Raw genomic sequence first — 21,044 nt, forward strand, 5'->3', positions numbered from 1 at the left:
AAAAAAAAAAAAAAAAAAAAAAAAGAAAATCCCAAGACAACTAGGGATAGTCGGTAGTGGTCACACCACCGGAAAACGAAGGAGCCACGCTCACACAGTCAGGAGCATGCAGGAGCAAGGGGTGCTGGGTTCCCACAAGCCAGGGCCTCTATACAGGTAGGTGGCAGAGAGCTCAGTCATGGAACTGTGGTGGCAGAACCAGCAAATATCTGGGCCCTTTCTGGACCCTAGCATCAAACCCCAGCTTTCTCTGCCATGCTACCTGACCCTGATGGAGGCGAGCACGCCTCTGTTTCCTTCATGTATAGAACGCACATGATCATAAGGGCTTGCTAACCCTTCCTGTACTCCAGGCCTGTGCTTACTACGCCTCCGTGGCTGCCTCACTGACCTTCACCATCTCCCAAAACCACTGGTAGGTTTATTGTATGCTGAGGGAGGCTAAGAAGGAAATGAACAGGATTTGTTCTCCACTACTCAGCTCTTACACAACCGAAGCAATCGTTTAGGACCTGTCTGCAACTTTGATGACCACATTCGGGTAGAAATGATTTAAAAGCCTAGGTGACATACACAGAAAGAACATGGGAATAGAAGAGCAAGGTGGATGCTGTCAGCTTCATCTTTGCCCCTCACCAGTGTGTGCGCTCTCTCTCTCCCTCCCTCTCTCCCTCCCTCTCTCCCTCTCGCTCTCTCTCTCTCTCTCACACACACACACATACACACACATATATACCACATACACACACACATACTCACACACACATACACACATATACACACACATATACACACATACAAACACACACACACACATACACACACATCACACACACACACATACACACACATACAAACACACACACACACATATACACACATACAAACACACACACATACACACATCACACACACATACACACACATCACACACACATACACACATACACATACATACAAACACACACATACACCACATACACACACACACACATACACACATACCTACACCACATACAGACACACACACACACACACACACACCCTTACCACCTTGGGATCTATGCCAGTCACATCTTGCATTAGCAGCCTCTGTACTCCTCACAAGAGGTGGAGATATGCCAAAGGGAAAGGGCCCAAGCCCAGCCCACTTCCTCCTCGGGGGGTCCAATGGCCACATTCTGAGCTTGCTGCACCCCACCCCCACCCCGCCTCAGTAACAGGCTCTATCAGTTTTGGCCAAAAGCCCCTGGCTGCAAAGTGACAAGAGAAGTGATTCTTCCACTGACGAATTGAGTGTGCCAAGCTCTGGCCACGGGCCTTGGCTTCCCACCACGTGTCCATCCTTCACTTCAGAGCTTGGTGTATAAGAGTAGTCCTTTAAGAAAGCTGGTGACACAGGCCTGAGAGATCTGGAAGGCCCCATCCAGGGAGTGGTAAGGGCTAGGGAGACAGCACAGATGTTTGCTGTGCCTCCACCATCACATGGGGGGAAATAGAGCAGAGGTTCTTAGGCATCCAGTCATGCTCGATTCAGATGCAAGCTCTGCCACTTACATGTTACCATAAGGGAGTCAGGCCCAGTGCAGGACTGTTAGAACATAAAAAGATGGGGACAGGGTACAGAGTGGGGCTACAGGGCTGTGGGTCCCTGGGGAAGACATAAGCTCTCACTTCCATGGCCACAGGCTCTGAAGCTGGGATGCTGCTGCTGTGGGCACTGCTGTTATGCTGGGGGATGCTGCCCCAAGCCCGAGGGACAACCCATGCTCCTCTCTTCCTGCAGATCAACGAAAACCAGCTGCAAACAGGTGACTTTCAAGGAATAAGCTTGGAGAAGCATTATCTCTAAGAAGGCAGAGCCATGGGCAACAGCTCTGGGGCTTCTCTGGTGGCCATTTACCAGATTTCCACCGCTGCCCTTGCCCCTTCTCCGCTCTAACACTTGCTGTGCCTCCCTCTTGCCATGAGCAGTCCTCACCCTGTCATTCAAACCAACCTCAAGTGTCTTCCTCACCACCTCCCCTGCCCACCACATAGAAGTCATCGCTGCCTCCTTGGCTGGTGTAGGCCAATCCCTCTTTCTCTCCGTCTCAATGTAGTGTGCTCTGACTGGGCTTGGAAGACAAAGTCCTTACCAACTCTCCTCCAGAAACATCTTCTGCTCTCCCTGTCACAGTCAGGTCTCTCCTGGCTCCCACAGCCCCCTGGTGAATCCTCTTCAATGGCTTCATCCAGACACAGCGCCTGCTAACCTGTCTGTCTGCCTGCTCTTCCCCCTGCTGCTTGTCTGCAGGGTGCTTGTTGTCCCCAGCTCAGGGAATCTGTGACCTGGAGCCATCTGCATGTGCTGCTGCTCTCCCTAGACTTTTCCATAATGAGTTTCTTCACCTCCTTGGGGTACTTGCCCTAAGCCTTCTCCTTGCAGCAGCCCCTCATGTCCAGAGCAGACCCTCCTCGCCCCAGTCACACTTAGCGTCTAAGTGTTTTTCTGTAACACTTCCAAAACTTATTTTACTTGCTGGTCTGAGTTCTAGTTTGCCTTTCTCCCTGGTTGCCATGTCAACTCCAGAGCGGCGGGAGCCACATTGCTCCTTAAGCCGCTGAGCAAACTGTCTTACCAGCTGAGCTAGGTGGCAAGGCAAGGCTGAGCCAGGACAATGACTTAAGCACAGGAGTTTGAAACCAACCTGGGAAGTATACTGAGATCTGAACTCTGGTCTCCTCATAAGAGCTTGTGGCTGAATGGCTGTCTTATCTTCTAGCTGGGTTCAGGTGCCAGGGGGTGTTTGCTGAACGGCTGAATGGACCCTGAGGAGCTGTTTTTGTCCCCAGACATCTCAGATCTATTATCAGAGCACCAGGTCCTGAAGGGTGTGATCAGGATGACTGTGACTGGATCCCCAGATGAGGGTGTGTCTGTCCTGGACCGCCTGCCCTTTGTCAGAACGGAGCTTGTGGGGAAGAAGAATGGACTGGACCTGTCACTCGTGGGGGACCTGCTGTCTGGGAAGACTATGCCTGAGCTTAAGAAACTGCTGACGACAGTCGGGTGAGTGGCTGTGCGGTAGCCAGGACCTCTCTTCTCCTTCAGGAGGCCTTTCCCTGTCAAGCAGGGCAGAGGTGGGCAGGCAACTGGGGTCTGCAGCATGCATGAAGCAGGTGCCCTCCTACTGTATGGCTACATTTCCAGACCTCTCCAAATCCCTCTAGGAAGGAAGCAGGGTCTCCCTCTCTATAGTTCCTCCTCACTCCTATGCTTTCCAAATTTGAATAGTGTTTCCAAAATAGTTTCAGTGAACCACCTGCCTTTGAATGGCATGAATATATCTCAAGATCCAAGTTTCCCAATTGTGTGGGCTTTCAGCACAGCCACACTAACGAGCCCAGAGCCAGTGGTGTCCCTGTAGAACAGAGGCCAAGACAGGGGTCTGCAGCTGCTTCCTGGAAGCAGGGCTCAGCCCTTGCTCCTAGCATTCACTAACAATCTCTGATGCTGGTACCAGATGCCTGATATTGACACCTCATGGGGCATCCTTATTGTCCCATGTTGGACACAGCCATGTTGGCTTATAGTCTAGCCTGCTGTAGTATGACTTCCAATCATGACCCTTACTAATCATGCTGGCAGCCAGTGTCTTTCTAAACAAGATCATGTTCTGCAGTACTAGGGGCCAGGACTTCACCTTGAACTTGGTCCCCGGATGCCCGGCCATGCTATCTACTCAGCCCTGAAAGCCCTGAGTTGAAGCCTCCTAGTAGAGCAAGAAACCACCCAGATGGACAGTACTGATTTTGGTTGGAGGCAGGTTTCCCTCAAGGTGACCTGCACAGCCACAGATTCAGCCGTGAATGCCTGAGTCCCTCCCCAACATGAGCAAGGGAAGACCCATAGGTCCTAGGACTCCAGGCTCCAAAATGGATTTTCTGGTAGGAGTAAAATGGAGAAGTCAGGGAATTAATAGTGTGGGCACACTGCTCCAGGAGGCCTGGGAGGCAGCACAGGCAAATGCCATCCCAGCTATGCCAAGTGTTGGTACTATCCTTTGGTTCCCCCACCCTACCTGGGTAATCATGCCATGGCTATAAGCCTACCCTATCCCAGGACATGGCTTGGGAGGAACAAAGGAAAACACCACATGGACTGACCCTAAAACTATCCTCCAGGCTGGGCAAGAGGATCAGAAGTTCAGTCCTCAGCTACATAGGAAGTTTGAGACTAGCCCAGACATATGAGATACTGTTTTGAAACAAGTAGTAAAAGAAACCCCCTCCAGAAGGCTCCATGCTGGTGGCCACGTTCCTCCCTGTGATAGAACATGTTGCTGCCAGCCTTGGTGGCTCCAGAGGAATCCGTAGCTGACACTGGTGTCCATAGTGCAAACTTGACCCCTCCGAGCTTCTCAGGAGGAGAGACACCTGAGGTCTTAGAAAGGAAGGGAGCGCAAAGCTTAAGGATGCTAGGGCCTATGAGTCCTTCCTGGAAACTAGAGGGGTTGACATGGCTCTTGCTTCTCCATGTTCATGCCTGCTAGCTTTTCTTTCGAAAAGCTCAGACCCCATGAGACCTGGGAATCAACCCCAGGTCCCATGTACATTGCCAAAACTTCTCCCACTGAACTACGGCCTCAGCCCAGGGTCAGTACTGGGATTCAGCAGGTTTCATGTGTACAGACCTAAGCTACAGTCCCTGACTTGCTAGAGGCTGGCCCAGAGACGGGTGAGGACTGCCCAGATCCTCAAGGCTTAGAGACTGGAAGCAGAGTTCTGTGGTCTCTGGAAGGCCACTGTGTAAGGACACGCCGCCCAAAGCTCTCTTCATTCCTCCTGCCATCAGCTCCCATTCTAAGTACTCCAGATATGCACAGAGCCAGACACATCACCCCCCGTGCCTCCCACAGGTTGGTCATAGAAGATGCCAAGGGACCAGAAGTCACCCTGCAGATTCTAAGCGACAGCCTGCTGCAGATCACACTGCGCTGTAAACTGTACCTCTCATTCCTGGGGTAAGTAGCCCATGGCACAGCCTCCCCACATGCTGCCAGGAGGCAAGACTAACAAAAGCCACGTGTCACCACAAGGATCACAAGTACGTTCTACTTGGGCATGTTTCAAAGACTGACTTACAGGGAAACTGAGGTATGGAATGGGGATGAGGCCTGCCCTGGGTCATTCAGTGAGTCTGCAGTGAGGGTTCCCTCCTATGCTATTTGTGCACGTGGACACACTGAAACTAATGGGACAGTCCGGGAAGTTTGGGACTCCTGGACTGGGCAGCTGAAGCAAGAGTGTCCATTCCCTGGGCATGAGTCTAGAACCAGGTACAGTTCTAGTTCCCTACTGTAGTCGGTCAGGGGTCCATCTTCACAGCTCTGAACTCAATGGCTGTGCATGTGGCCATCTGCAGAGGCCATGATACAGGCACATGTTGGCTAGTGAAGTGGGGAGGGTCGCAATGCCCTTTGGGAATACACCAGTTCCTGCCTTTCTTGGGAATATGGTTGTTGGTGTTTTTGATCTCATCTGGTACCAGAAGCTAAGGAGACTCCTTAGGAAGTGCTTAGATGAGAGGTGTTAAGCCTAAGGAAGCACGGTGACAGAGTTGAGGGGACCTGAGATATGTGTCTTTCAGCCTTGGTTGGGATAGTGTGGCAATGGTAAGGCTCATGACCCAGCTGGGAGAGCATGTGTTTCATCGAAAGGTCACAGTCAGTGCAGGTGTCCGCTGCACTTGTGAGGATCTTGGCTCAGACCGCCCAGTCTGCCAGTAGATTCTGTGTTTTAAAGAGCTCTCATGGTTTCTAATGCAAGCTGCAGCCAGCTCGTGACTTCTGGTCTCAACCTTAGACTGGCTGGAAGCCTGCCCAGACCATACTGTCCCTACAGGATCCTCTGGCTGGAAGCCATCAAGAACATACGAATTGGAGTACGGCTGGAACAGATAGGGAACAAGACCCAGGTGGCCTTCGAGGAGTGCCACGCGCCACCCGGAAGCCTGAACATTGAGATCCTGAAGCGGTGAGCATATCTAAGTTCTTTCTGAGGCCCCCCTGAGCACAGCAGGGGCTGGCTCCTCCTGCTCTGGCTCTGGCCCAGCCCTTTCTGCAGTGGTCCTTCTAAGGGCTGGGGCTGCCTCTCCTTCAAAGCCACACACTGTCCATGTCACCCGTCGACCTCCCCTGCCTCCACATTGAAGGTCATGGTTGAGACTCAGCCACTGCTTAGCTACTTCCTAACAGTGGGTCCCGGCCAGCTACAGACTTCTGGGAGCCTCGGTTTTATGGCTTAAAGTACTCGGCCCACATGAAACAGTCCTGGGGAGGAGATGTACTAACCGACTTACATAGCACAGAACCTGACACCCACGGGGATCAATTATTCACGGATCCACTGCCAGTGAAGCCACTTTCTGCTTGAAAATCCCAAAGCGTTTTATAAAAGATCAAATAAAAATCAGGACATAATGTAGAAAATCAGAGGAAAAAAAAACACACACACATAGATGTCGGGGGAGGGGGCAAGAAGAAGGAGAGGATGCTGGGAAAGGAAAAGGTAGCTATGGTGGCCTTCCTGCTGTCCTGCCTAGGGCAGTTTTCCCCAGCGGTGCTTGGCTTCCCGCTCCCTGCACATGCCTTTAGTACACCCCATGTATACCTACCCATCATCCCTCCCCTAGATCCAACACCCTGTTGCCAAACCAACTGCTGAAACTCGTGACCGACACACTGGAGGAATCCCTGCCTTTTCTCTTTCAGAAGATAGTGAGTCACCAGGGGAGAGGGGTGGGGCCCCCAAGAGAGACCCTCTACCATGGCCCTATTCCAGCAGAAACCCCCTCTTCTTCCCCTCTAGGTGTGCCCTGTGGCCACAGACCTGATCAACTTCCTGCTGGAAGACATGCTACACATCATTCTTCGTATGTCGCTGTTGGTCAGCTGTCCCTTGCCATGTGCCAGGCTCTGTCTATAGGGATATACCCAGAGACAGGACAGCCCTGCCTACAGGATACTTTCTAATTGGGAAAAAGATGAGAGAATATAGCTTGTAACTGTCATCCGTCACTCCCCCTCCGAGCTTCAGTTTCCCCATCTGTTAAGCAGGATCAATGGAAGGCCCATAGGCAAGGCCTGTTAGAACAATACCAACAACCAGGCACAACGCCATCACCCAATAAGTGTTCCTTATTTCCGGAGGCTCATGCTTAGCCACCAAAACCCTTAAGGCTGAGCAGGGGAGAAGGGATTTCTCCCTGCCTGCCGCAGCATCCTTCCCACCTCTACCTCTGGCTGAGTTGGGTTTTATTTCTACACCGTAGCTCCCGTCATCTCCGGTCCTGATGATTTCCAGTACTATTTGACCACCACGGAGTTCACAGAGGGAGCCATCCTGATGAGAGTGGAGGTAAGTGACCCTAGGCTGCCGTGAGCCCTTGGGAACCTGCTGGGGGGGGGCGGGGAGGGGCAGAGAGAAAGGGAGACAGAGCTTCCCAGGATGGGCAGGATCAAAGCGGGAAGAGGAAGACAGGCAAGAGAGGATCGAGAAAAGGGAGTGGTCAGTGAAAGAGGAAAGAGAAGGGGGAGCCCAGAGAGTGAGTCAGGCCAGCAGGAGAGCAGTTGAGTCTGCTCCCAGATGGGGAAACTGTGGACAGAGAATGGCTGAGGACTTCCCAGCCCCTGTCCACTGCTCTTTCATGTCTCTCTGTAATGGAAGGTAGCAAGAACAAGAAGGTCCAGGAGGTACAGGGTTCAGAGAACAGAGTGGAGCTCCGTGGAGGCAAGGGAGCTGGGCTCAGGCACTCCGCTCGAGCTCTTCTCTCATGGAGGATTTGAATGAATGACATCACCTCTCTGGGCCTCAGTTTCACTGTGGTCAGAGGTTGACCATAAGGGCTCCCATCTGATGATAAGACACTTGATTAGGTTCAAATGAAATTGTGCCTGCTGGAGTCAGCATGGTGAACTGTAACCAGGTGACCACCAAAGGAGCTGTCCCTGCTGAAAGTCTTTCTTCCATCATTTCTTTGAAGCTTGTGACTCCCTGTGGCCCACACCAGCGGGCACCAAGGTCAGAGCACATGGTTCCCCCACCTCTCCCAGGATTATCCCAGAACAGCATGGCAGATCTTGCCTTCTGGATAGAAATCTACAATGACATTCTGGCCTGTCTCTACAACAGCCAGGAGATCTTCGTGGAGCCCCGGGACTCCTCAGTGAGTACTGGGAGACAGGCAGTGGAGGAATGAAATGTCCCTGTCTGGTTCTCACATGGTAAAGCCAAGGCCCCAGTCACAAGTCACTTCCCCACTCCAGACTTGAGCAGTCTAATTTTACTAGCTCTTTTTGATCTTTCAGAACCCAGAACAGAAATCCCTTTATCTGAGAAGAGAAATAATCACACCTTCTCTCTTCATAACACATACCCATTCTTACACAACAGATATTTATAAAAGCCTGCAGTGTGCTGGCCCTGTGCACACAGGCCCCCACCATGTAGAGATCAGAGTCCCATAGGGGAATGGAAAACTGAACAAGATATGTTCTGGTAAATGAAAGGGTTTTGGGGGGGGGGGGTGGTATTCACTGAAATGGATTTCTGGGGAGTATAGAGTTGATTAGAATAGTTATTAATACTAATGACAAATGATGAGCACAGGCACGCATGCCCACATGCACACACACAGCACACACACACACACACACACACACGGCACACACACATCTCAGAGAATAAATGCCTCCCAGGGTTGATGGGGACAATAAGCAAGGCCGGTGCACACATCACTATTCAAAGCCCACAGCAGCTTCTCACCACTCCCAAAGTAAACACAAGGCTCCTGAACAATCCGATCCCTGGTCTCTCTCCAGCTCTGCCTCCTGACTCCCTGAAATCTAAGCACACCAGCTGCACTGACTCCCTGCTCAGTGCTTTGCATGCACCTCTCTGTCTTCTTGGAACATTCTCTTCTTTACTGGTAGCCTCAGTATGAATGATGGATGCCATCTCCTCACTCTGCCCCTTCAAGACTGCTGTATCTACACATCTAAGAAAATGTGTTCTCTCTCTCTCCCTCTCTCTCTCTCTTCTTCCCTCCTTCCCTCCCTCCATTTTATTCTAAACACTGATCTCATTCTAATTATATATACATATGTACATAATTATATATGTGCATATATGTGTGTATAATTATATATAAAATTACGTACATAAATTATATATGCAAAGTGCATATGTATATACATGTTGAGCATCCAAAATTCAGATCTGATATCCAAAATGCTCCAAAATCTGAAAAACTTTAAGAGTCCACAGGACACCACAAGTGGAACATGCCATATCCATAAACTTTACACCAGACAAAGTTGTTTAAAATAATTACACCAATGAGTGCCCAGACAGAGAAGTGACCTGTTCAAGGTGATCCGCAGGTAAGGTTGACTACAGGGGAGGTCTCCTGTCTCCACTGCTCGTCATACACACATGTGTGTGTGACAGCTCTGAGATGTTTAGAAGTGAACCCTACATCTGAAGAAGTTTTCTGCCGTGGGCAGGAACACATTTGCAGGGTGTCCTTTGTAGCTTCCCTTGCTACAGAGTTAAAAATCAAAGTTGATTCATGGCCCATCACCAAGCAACTAGTAAGTAAGCTAAGCAGACTCCATGCTGTGTGAACTAAGACACATTGCCTTGTAAGAACGGGGTTGTTCTATATAGGTCCTGGCATTGAGTGTCACTCACAAAGTTCAGGGCTGTGTGGCCAATGTGCTCCTTTCTGTTCGTGCTTGTGTGTGAGCAGAAAAAGTCTATCGGGACATACTTCAAAATGTCAACAATAGTTACCTCTAAGAATAGGATTCAGAGGGAAAAGGAAAGAGAAACTGGGTGAATTTTACTTCTGACATTTCTACAATCTTCTTTGTGATCTTTGTGATCCACTGTAGATTGGAAGTCGAGAATGTGCTTAGCACTCCCTGAAACTCGGTAGAGCACAGATGCTGGGTAGGAGATGCTGGGTAGATGTTCCTCGGGAAATGTCCGCGGAACATCTGTGGAGCATGGAGTGTCCTCTCTAAGGCTCTCTCTGGTTCACCGTAGTTAGAGAACTTGTCATAGTAAGAGGCTATAGGTGAAAGCTCAGTGGCTAGGGAGCTTGCCTAGTTTGCCTAGCACACATGAAGCCTGGCTTCCATCCCAGACATTGTGCATACCTGTAATCTCAGCACTTGTGGGGAGGATCAAAAGTTCAGCTCCATCATGAGTCTGAGGCAAGGCTGATACAAAAAACTCTGGCTCAAAAGAAGTATTAAAATGTTAGGAGAAAATTATAACAATCATAGAAAGGTAGCCTTTCTAGATAGACGACTCTGAGCAGCCACACGTGTGACTTGTCGTGAGCTGAGGCTAGCTCTTGTGCAGGCAGAGTGTCCAGTGCGGGCAGCTGTCTCCCAGAACCCTCAGTCTGCTCAGGACACATTTACAGGACTCCGGGGACTCTAAAGGACTCTGTCTTTGTCTTTCCAGGAAACTGGCCTCTGGGAACTGTTGTCCATGAGCACTGTGCAGTCCCAGCCAGAGGTAGGTAGGATCCCTGCCCCTCCCCCAGCGCCCTGGGCTAGCCAGGCGGGACCACAAGATTCCATGGACGTGTTCTATTTTTCTGCTATGGACTCCAGAAGCTACTGCGCCTTTTTGCAGTGTCAGAATGTGAAGCAAAAGGATGCAGTAAGGCTACCTCAACAGCAGAATACTGTAGAACTAGAAGAGAAAGCCAGTCCCTTGTCTCATAAGAGCCTGGTTCCCACCCTTCCAAGCTAAGGCCAAGAAAAGCCATCCTCTAACTCTCCTTTCCAGTTTCTCTACTTTCACCTCACTCAGGCTTATAATCTGACCAAAGGGAGCCTGGGCCTGATCATCAGCACCCCAGACCCCCCCACCGTCCACCTGGCTGGCTACAGGACCACGGTCACCCAGCATGGCTTACTGACACTGCATGGGACCAATGCCTCCTCCAGTGCAGTTGCCTGGGTGAGTGACACTGCACAGATTTAGTTCCCAGTCTGCAGACTAAAGGTAGAAAGATAGGACAGCCATGACCGATCCCACCACCATCTGCCACCAGTGTGCACAACAGGCAGCTGCGCCCACTGCTAAGACATTAACACTAGTTTCTGCACTCTTAGTCTCCCACTGGGGCTCCCCATGGACCTCCTAGGCCGGGAAGAAGTTTCAGCTCCAAACCCTCCAGGAGGGTGTAGCTAGGGCTGCTAAAGGACTCCAAGGTCTCTAAAGGTCTCGCTCTTTGCCTTGGACAAAGCTTAGGCATGGCTGAGTCATGAAGAAAACCAGAGCCAAGATGCTCCTGGACCATTGGAGAGAGAATTCTGGAAGACATAGCCACTGCCACCACCCACTGCCAAATTACAATGGTTTAACTCTCAATGCCCTGGCCTCCAAATTGAAAAGTCCTCAGCTGAGGGGACAGAAGAGTTATTGTGCCACAAATGCACTGGGTGGCGTCCTAAGGATGAAACAGGGTCCTCAGATCTTTGATGGCATCATTGTATGGCCACGAATTAGCTATCCCTCACTGGGGCGAAAAGCCCTGTACCCCCGTACATGTGAGTCACAGAGGTGTATCAACACTCACACAAAACCAAGGGGAGCCAGCTGTGATAGTCCTCAACTTGAAAAGCTGAGGCAGAGGGATCACTTGAGTCCAAAAGTCAGACCAACTTGGGTGACATACCAAGAATCCACTTAAAATTAAAAAAAAAAAAAAAACAGTCTAGCATTTTTTGTTATTGCTCAGCAGTACAGCCCTTGCCTAGAGTGAAGCTCTGAGTACACAGGCAATGAAGCCACTGGCTGATTCCAGGACCAAGGCTGTCTTTCCATTGAGGCTGCCTCAGGTTCAGGCCTAGCCCCCCCCCGACCGCCCTCTCCCCCAAGAGCAGCCAGCGCCATCAGTGCCCCCTCTCCCAGTGAGGCTCATATGCAGTGTGGGGAACACAGCAACACGGATACAGGGTGAGGACCATGGAACAGAACAGAAATCCATGCAGTTGGGGCTGGGGCCAGAGGCCCCCGTGGTAGGAACGACTCCAACTCTGCTTTACCCGCTTTCAATCCCTCACAGCAACTCCTCTGCAGTGGCGAGTTCTCCTTAAGGAGTCAGAAACAACAACTCCAGTTCACACCACACTGGTAATGGGGTTTGAGTTGGGAACATGAAACAACTCTCAGTGGGGATGGGGAGAAAAGGAGTGGTGAGGGAGAAAAGGAGTGGTGAGGGAGGGCAGCCCCTACTGTGCCTGAGGTCGGGCAGTGCTTAGATACCAACCCAGCTCCAGATCACTCACTGACCTACTCTCTTCCCTCTGGCAGCGCTGTGGTCACCTTGGGCCCCTACCCCACCATCATTGAGAAGCAGGTGAGTCCCTTCCTTCAGCCTTGTGCCCTAAAGGCTTCATAAATGCGCATCATAAATGGTCTCAAGTCACTGACACAGGATTGAAAGTCGGAACCATACTCTATCCCTGGAATCTCACCTTGGAGCCCCCAACTCCTACTGCAGTAGGGTGAGGCCTCTGGGGGCTCTGGCTTGCCTATTTCATAAATATGACAAATATTAAATGAGCACCTACTATGTGCCTAGACTTGCCTTAGGTACACTTCCTTAGATGGGTTAAGGATTAACACAAAGGTCCCCACCCTTTTGAAATTCAGGTGCTGGCAGACACACATAGGCCCATATAAAACCATATATTTATATGGGCCTATAAACTTCAGCAAAGCAAATTATACAGCATAGAGACAGGTGATAGCACCACGAAGAGAGAAGCAAGTCAGTGTGGGGACAGCAACATTAGAAGGGAGTCTGGGAGACGGCTCAGCAGTCAGGAGCTGGCCGTTCTTCCAAAAGACCAGATTCAGTTCCCAGCACCCACATGGAAGCTCACAACTGTCTGTAACTCCAGTTTCAGGGGCTCCCACACCCTCAGACAGACACAGATGCAAGCAATACACCAATGCACATGAAATAAAAATAAATATATCATATTTTTTTAAAGGAATCTGAGGGATGCATGCTTTTTTTGGTGGGAGGGATTCGAGACAGGGTTTCTCTGTGTAGCCCTGGCTGTCCTGAAACTCACTCTGTAGACCAGGCTGGCCTTGAACTCAGCGATCCACCTGCGTTTCTGGACTGAGTGCTAGGATTAAAAGTGTATGCCACCCACTGTCCAGTGGAAGTGAGTTTTTAAGCAAAGACTCAAATAGAAATGCGGAAAAGTGAACCAAAGACCCAGGACTGAGTGTGTCCCAAGGGCTCAGGGAAGAGCAGGGGTCCAGGGCAGGGAGCAAGCCATCAAGAGAGGGTAGGGCAGGTCATACTGGGGCTGTACTAGGATGGCTTTTCCTCAGAATGAGATGGAGGCTTTGTTGAGAACATGAGCAGAGGAGAAGCCGCACCACAGAAGGCACGGGGCCTGCAGCACCAGAGAAGGCCATGGGCCTGCAGCACAAGTGGGCGAGGCAGCCAGGCCGTGGTGGTGGCTGTGCACACAGGAGTCAGGAACTAGTGTCTTAAAGGTGGACCTAGCTAACAGGATTCCCTGATGAGTGAGAGAAGAGGAAGGAGGTGGAAATCCATCTAAGATGGGGCAACCTTATAAAGGGCTTGTCTTGTTCTCTGGGCTGATTCAGCAGAGGTGCAGAGAACTGAGCGACATGGCTGAACCTACAGGCTGGCCTTCAGTCTCTGAGCACCAGCCACTGCTGATGCAACCTGCACCTCTTCCCCCAAGGGCTGCTCCTGCTCCCCTTGGGAAGATGGGTGCCCATAGTGAGCCCTCAGCCCTCTCCCACCCTCTCTGCAGGCCTGTGTGTCACAGACTCTAATCCTAAGGGAGAAAAGTCCCGGGGTGGAGGGATGCTGAATGAGGGTATGAACCAAGAAACATAGTAGGGAGAGTTCCCTGGGCTGGAACCCAGGCCTTGCATGAGACCCATTACCCAGTCCTATCCTACAGAATACTGTGGTCATACTATGGTCATTGGCACATCATTTCACTTGCCTAGAATCTGGGTCAAAGAAAATAAGATTCTTTCCCTCAGGTCATGAAGCTCTTCTGTGACATATCACAGGGTGACTACGCACGGTTGGATAAATTATAGCTTGTATAAGCTACCCACCCATACCACAGACAAGTAAACCAGCAAACAGAAAATATCTGAAGGAGTCTTCTGATGTGTTCTGATGAGTTGGGGGGACAGTCCCGATCAAGACCCCCTTGCACACTCCTAGGGATTGGAGGCTTGCTGTTTCAATGGGTCCCACTGTCAGCAGCTCTCAGTCCTAGAGGATCTCTCACACTTACCCAGAGTTGGTCCCTATGAAGATGTACCCCAGGCTCCCATAGATCCATCTGTTCCCTTCCCTGGGGCTGCCCTGCAGAGCCGGTGCCTGGCTGGAGGTCTCTCCTTTCTGGCCCTCTCAGGGTTCCCTTGGCCCTTCACTAATCTGATCCAAAGTTTCCAAAGTCCTTCAAAAGTGTCAGGATAGATGGGGTGGCATCTGTAACACCAGAGCTAGGGAGGCTAAGGCAGGAAGATGGCAAGTTTAGACTACAAGCCAGCCTAGACTACAAAGGAAGACGTTGGATATTTTTTAAGGTGGCATCTGTGGGACATGTCCAAACTCTGAGTGGCATCAGTACAATAGGTTCTCCACATCCTGGGTTGGTACATCCCCCTCCATGTGCCCAGCTAGAGGAACTGAGTTGCCTTTTTCCCATTGCAGAAAGAGCACCTGAAGACCTTACTCTTGGCTGTCCTGAAGAGGTGGTTCCTGCCTCACCACAACAGTGAGTCTCACTGTACCTCTCTGTCTAGCCACACATCAGAGTACATTGCTGGGGGTAACACCAGGCCTATTCACAGGGGCTGCAAACCGTTGCCTGGATTGAGATTGCCAGCAAAGCAAGAACCAACCCCATACCTGAGCTTTCAGACACAGTTGCAGAGACTGATAATGCTGATGCAAGCTCAGAGCATAGACAGGGGACCAGAAGAGTAACTGCAGGTTGATATAAAGTCACAGAGAAGGGACTGTCAGGGGGGAGGGGCCACTCAGCTCAGCAACCACAGGGCTGAGTCAATGTTCCCCAGTGGAATGCTAGATGGGCTGAAGCCAATAGGCCAGCTAAAATATGCTCACGCTGTAAATGTGACCAACAGGGTGGGTATTTGTACCTGAAAGAGAGGCTGAAAGCTGAATGTCACACTACATCACCCTTGCCTCTAGTTATCAAGAATCCAAAATTTTCCAAAACTCCATGTCTCTCCCTGGGCTCCTCAGATGCTGAGGCAAGGCAGTGTAGACAGCTGAGAAGGTGAGCTAGGAAGACAGAGGGGCAGTCCTTAGCACTGGGCTCCCTGGCATGGCCATTCCTTGGGCACAGTGTATCCCCATCATCCATCACCCATTATACATCACCCATCACCCATCCTGATGGTTACTTGGTCAGTACCTGTACCCTACTGCATGGTGAGCTTCCAGAGATACAGGTCATTGTGTTTCTCATTGTGTTCCAAGCATCCTGTCCAGACTCACATCAAATAACATAAGATATATGGGATCTCTCTCTCTCTCTCTCTCTCTCTCTCTCTCTCTCTCTCTCTCTCTCTCTCTCTCTCTCTCTCTCTCTCTCTCTCTCTCCCTCCCTCCCTCCCTCTCTCTCTCTCCCTTTCTCTCTCCCTCTCTCTCTCTCTCTCTCTCTCTCTCTCTCTTTCTCTCTCTCTCTCATGTGTGTGTGTGTGTGTGTGAGAGAGAGAGAGAGAAAGAGAGAGAAAGAGAGAGAGAGAGAAACTAACTCAAGGGATTCCTTGGCTCAGCCTTTTCATCCTTCAGATGGGCCTGCTCTACAGACCCAGAGAGGTTAGGTGACTTGTCCAACATGACCCAGCAAATCTCTGGCCAAGCTGAGTCCGGGATCCTGACTTCTTGCTTTCTCAATTGAGGATCTTTGTGCTCTGAGAACAATCACCTTGAGAAGTTGGCAGAGGCTCAAATGCTAGCCAGGCTTCTACCCTGAGGTCTATGGTGGCCAGGGAAGGTTCTGGGCATAAACCAAGCAAATCTGTTCAAAACAGGGACTAACTGGGCACAGAGCAGGTGGCAGCAGAAGGCTCAGTAGCCAGAGAGGTCAGACAGCAAGGATGTCACCTGCAAGGGGCTGGGGAGATAGGAGCTACTCTTTCTGTGCCCACCACAGGCTTTCACCCAATGCTTGTGTGGCACACCCCAAAACACCACAAAGGTCAAGAGACAACCCAGAAAGTAGGCCAGGCACAGAAGGTGGTATGGTTATGCAAGGTCTAAATAGCAGGCCAGGAGGCTGCTCAGTGCCTTGGGGTTCTACTCATACTACAACCCCATCTAGAGGAGAAAAAGGGCAGGGTGGGAGCCCTTGAGAAAACCTGGGATGACTGTATGAAACAACCTGAGGTAAGAAACAGCAATGAGGAGACTTGGACAAACCCCATGGGAGGAACTAAAATGAGGGGCACTCAGGCTGAGGACCCAGAGAGGCTTGGGGACAAATGGGAGAACAAATGCTTGGGCTCTTCTTCCTCCATCCGACCCCACCACTTGGCTTCCAGGTGATCATTAGGCCAAGAGAGGATGCCAGGTCACTCCACGGCCAGAGCTGCTGGGGAATGGAGTAGAGCAAGGCTGCTCAGCACAGGAGGGGGGCCATGCCAGGCCCCCAGTCTTTCATAACTCAGTCTTTGAAAAGCATCCGACCAAATGGTTAGTTCACAGAAGCACTAACTGCAAACTGACCAACCAGCTCTGTAAATTTACTAGTTTAAGGCTTAGTTTTTAGATATTTGGCAAGCAAGCATATCTATGAATATTTGCCTTCTTTGATATGGTGATGGATATTGCCTGACAGCACCAAGTTTCTAGTGTTTTCAGGTTCCAGTTGACTCAGACTCCTGTCTCATCTATTTGCAAGGTGTTTCATTTCTACCACCGCAGTAGGATTGTTTAGGTTCAGTGTGAGAATTAGGTAGAATGCATTTCCTGAGTAGATTCACAGGAAGACTTCAATCTTCACCCAACTGAATCTTCCTTAAAACACCACAAAGAAGGGGAGCTTCCTAACAATGTACTCACAGAAATATATTTTAGAAGAACGTTCCTTTAAAAGACAGGTGTAAGCGAAGGTGTGGGGGAAGGGGGAGACCGTGAGTCAATTAGGGGTGTGCAACCTGTGGCTCGAAGGGCACATGTGTCCCAGGATAGCTGTGCATGTATCCCAGGCTAGCTATAAGTATGGCCCAACACATTTGTAGATGGTAATGTCATACTGAAATGTCAAAAGTTGCATACTCCTCACAAAGTCTGCTTTCCCTGGGCTACTTGCTGTTCAAGGCTGCCTAAGTGGGAGGTTAGAGGACAGAAGGTCCCCTGGCTAGGGGCTGGGAACCATAAGTACACACCACTTCCCAAGCACACCTGCCAGGCACACTACCCACCAGGCCCTGACTTCTGCCGTCCTCTTGCAGAGTGGCTCAGCGAGCACAGTCTCCCACTGCCCAACATCAAGGGCATCTCCTTCAGCCATGCCCAAGTGGACTTCTCTGAGGTAGGTACAGGGGAGGGGTCTCCCTAGGATGCTCAGCAAATGGGCGGGAAGTTAGAAGCTGAGGCCACTTCAGAGCCCTCAGACTCTCATATTACCTCCACCTCACAACCATCCTGAATGAGATACTTCAGTTATAGATGAAGTGACTCAGGCCTTGGCATGAGTCCCTCGGGAAGCCAAAACACAGGGCTCATCAAGATCATCTCTACACGGACAAAGTCAATGCTGTTCTCCCCACTTTGATGGAGAGGAGATCCGGGGCTCAGAAAGAGAGACAAACGAGGCCAGGGTGACAAAGCAGGAGTCTTTATATGACCTCATGAAAATGCCCGCAGTTTCATGAACTGGGTTCTCTCAGGAGAAGGACCAAAGAACCTAAAATAGAGGGTTCGAAATGCAAGAGAAAACACAAAGCCAAGTTGCGTCCCAATCAAGGCTTCCACTTTACTTAAAATATCCAGAATATTTATAGGCACATGGAAAAACCAGAACCGAATCTCTAGGTTACATGATATTTGCATAACATAAATACTGCAGAAGAGGTCAGGTGTCAAAGTCCCCAGCAACTCGGATGTCTTCAGGCAGTAGGCATTGTCTACTTGGTGTGAACTTCCACACAGATTTCTTCAAAGATGAACTGACAGTCTGCAGAGAGCTTTTGTCTTAGCTCCCCAGATGGTAACCTCCAAGCAGAGACTGCCAGAGTCCAATGGCTGAGCTGAAGGGGGGTGGGGGGCGGTAACAACCTCACAGTTAATGATCCCAGCCAGGACCACCCACTTCCCTACAACTGAGATGTCCTGGATGTACCTAGGGTGTCCACAAATAGTGTCATTGTACTGGGTGCCCACAAACATCCAGGGGTGGGAAGCAGGGATTGGAGGCCAAAGGCAACCAACCTGAAAGAAGGGAAGCATCAGGGGCCCTGAGGCGCTGCCTGGGGATCTGCTCACAGGCCGATCCTGCTTCCTATCCTGGCTTCCATTTCCTTCCAAGTGGGAGAAAGTTCCAGGTCTTGGGGCTCAGTGTTGCTGCTCTCCTAAAGGACCCAAGCTCCATTCCCAGCACCCAAGTGCAATGGCTCCCAACCACCTATAAGCTACAAAGGATCTGATGCCCTCTTCTGGCTTCCACTGGTCCCTGCACACACATGGCATACACTCACATAGGCATACAAACATACACATAGATACAAATAAAATTTTAAAAATTGTAAAAGATGAAAAATATTTGAAGGAAGTTGTCAAAGAGCAAGTTGGAAGGCAGACAGAAACATAATCTCAAGGTAACAGAACATATCTCCATAATAAAATGTCTCCTAAAAGCTGAACGTGACCATAATAAACTCCAGACTGGGGCAGGAAGGACAGGACAGACAGATAGACAGAGAGACAGAGACAGGGATCTCTGGAGAGTGGACAAGGACATTGGTAGGAAGGGTAGGCCTCGGACAAACTCCCCATGTTCTCATCTCTCCACCTGAAAAGATTTCCAAGGTGGTGGCACATCCCAGCTCTCAGGAGGTGGAGGCAGGAGTATCATGAGTTCCAGGACAACCCGGACTATATAACAGGACCCTGCATCTAAAGGAAAGGCAGAGCAGAAGGGAGGAGGAAGCAGCTGGACAAAGGCCCCGGGATCCTGCTTCCAATCCTGACTACAGAGGCCTGCCTTTAAACCCTGAGGTGGAGAGGGCAGCAGGCATTGCCTCATGGGGCCACTCTGTGTCCCCTCCCTTCCCAGCCTTCTGCCCCTCCCTGACACCAGCCTAGGGACCTTAGAGAGTTAAGAGAGACCCTCAGTTGAGTAGATCTGGAGAAACACATCCAGGTAATTCAGGGTTTGTGACTGGCCTAAAAATAACACCACCAGTCCTGGGACCCTCGGGCCAGGTGCTGACCAGGGTGTGCGGGGTCTGTTGATGGATCTGAATGACCAGAGCCAGGATTCAACCAGAGCCTTCCAGCCACTGAAGCACTGCCTTGTAACCATACCTGTGAAAATCAAGGCTTACTTGCCGATCTGCTTCTGGGCTGCCTTGTACCATTGTTCAGGTTGGGAGTTCCATGACTGCAGAGTGCACCACGCAGACTGTAGAGGGGAGACAGCAGCTGGAGCTGGTCAGGGCACCACATACACATCCTTAAATAGCTTCCCTGACTGCTCAGTCATTCACTGGCCTTTGTTCACACAGTTAACATGTCTCAAGCGCTAGAGTGTTGCTGTTCTCATAAATGCTCCCAAGACTCGTCTTCCTCTCCACTCTATGCCCTTATCCACTCTGTCCCTGACTCTTCTGTGTTAGAGTCATGAGTGTGGGCCCGTCTGGAGTGTCAGGAGCAGACTGGGAGAAGTGGGGGCATACAGAGAGACTCTGCTCTGTCTATAGGATTACATCCTGCTGACTGTTCCCGAGTAGCTGCTCTGCTGGGGCCCTGTCCCTGCCCACAGCTGTACATGCCCAAGAGCCCAAAGTCCACGATCGGCAATCAGCAGCAGTCCCAGTGGAGTTCGCAGCTGTAATAAAGATGTTTCCTCTGTGAGTCTGGGTCTGAGTTTGCTGTGTTTCCTGAGAGCTGGGACGATGCCTTGAAGTGTTTACATGATGGGCATCCTTCCCAGCTCTAGTACTCCTGTGACACTTCTGAGTTCTGTCCTCAGTACCAGGAGAGCAGAAGGAAAGACTGGGAGTGGTGGTTCACACTCATCATCCCAGAACTTGAGAGGCTGAAGTAGTGGAACTGTCATGGGTCCTGGCCTGCCTAGGCTACAGACTGTGTCCCTTATCAGCCTTGGCTAGAGTGAGCCAGCCATAAAGGAAGAAAGGTGAGAGAGAAGAGAAAAAGAAAGAGAAAGAGAAAGAGAAAGCTCTTTGATTCTCCAAAGGTCAGGCTCTGCGAGAATGGCATCTAGGAAGGACACAGGAATCTGTATGCCCAGAAAAGTTTGTCTGGCCAAGAAGGAAAATGGAAGTAAGCTAAAGGAACAGGAGTGGCTAGGAGGGGGACCCTCAGAAGCCCAGAGTTTTGGAGTCTTTGGAGTGCAAAGGAACAGCGCTAGGGAGGCAGAGAGCTCTCAAGGCAGACTACCCTGAGACAGCCACACCTCAGAGCTCCTGACCTCGTGCTGTGAACAACAGAGTAATGATCACTGTGGAGCAGGGTCCCAGAAACATCCTCCACCTGCCCCTCTAGCCCATGTGACCTGGGCAGGACACAGAAGAGCTGCTGTCAGAACTGTAGATCGTGACATGGATACCCGAGAAGAATTGATACAACACAGAGAACCCTGGCTCCTGGCACCCAGCACAGCCTGCAGCAGGAAGGCGGCTAAAGACTGAGAGAAAAATCCCCACCTCCCCTGCCAGGCCAGGTCTGGGACATGAACTTAGCT

At 50.7% G+C, this 21,044-nt stretch overlaps 1 protein-coding gene across 1 annotated transcript; it reads left to right on the forward strand.

The window, feature by feature from the left end:
• The first annotated feature begins 1,674 nt into the window (after window positions 1-1,674).
• LOC116092474 lies at window positions 1,675-20,194 on the forward strand. Its single transcript, XM_031373729.1, has 15 exons — window positions 1,675-1,811; window positions 2,836-3,052; window positions 4,902-5,006; window positions 5,887-6,018; window positions 6,677-6,761; window positions 6,853-6,916; window positions 7,316-7,401; window positions 8,027-8,209; window positions 10,519-10,572; window positions 10,873-11,022; window positions 12,134-12,201; window positions 12,382-12,427; window positions 14,798-14,861; window positions 17,572-17,651; window positions 20,041-20,194. The coding sequence occupies exons 1-15, from the start codon at window positions 1,679-1,681 to the stop codon at window positions 20,068-20,070; spliced, it is 1,497 nt and encodes a 498-aa protein (XP_031229589.1). The 5' UTR covers window positions 1,675-1,678; the 3' UTR covers window positions 20,071-20,194.
• The last annotated feature ends 850 nt before the right edge of the window (window positions 20,195-21,044 follow it).

This window comes from Mastomys coucha, unplaced genomic scaffold (assembly GCF_008632895.1).
Source record: "Mastomys coucha isolate ucsf_1 unplaced genomic scaffold, UCSF_Mcou_1 pScaffold15, whole genome shotgun sequence".
NCBI lineage: Eukaryota > Metazoa > Chordata > Mammalia > Rodentia > Muridae > Mastomys > Mastomys coucha.

Coding starts and splice junctions, on each gene's coding strand:
- LOC116092474 (XM_031373729.1), top strand. CDS start 1,679: ATGGCCACAGGCTCTGAAGCTGGGATGCTGCTGCTGTGGGCACTGCTG. Junction 3,053..4,901: donor AAACTGCTGACGACAGTCGG/GTGAGTGGCTGT, acceptor TGCCTCCCACAG/GTTGGTCATAGAAGATGCCA. Junction 17,652..20,040: donor CCCAAGTGGACTTCTCTGAG/GTAGGTACAGGG, acceptor CTCTGTCTATAG/GATTACATCCTGCTGACTGT.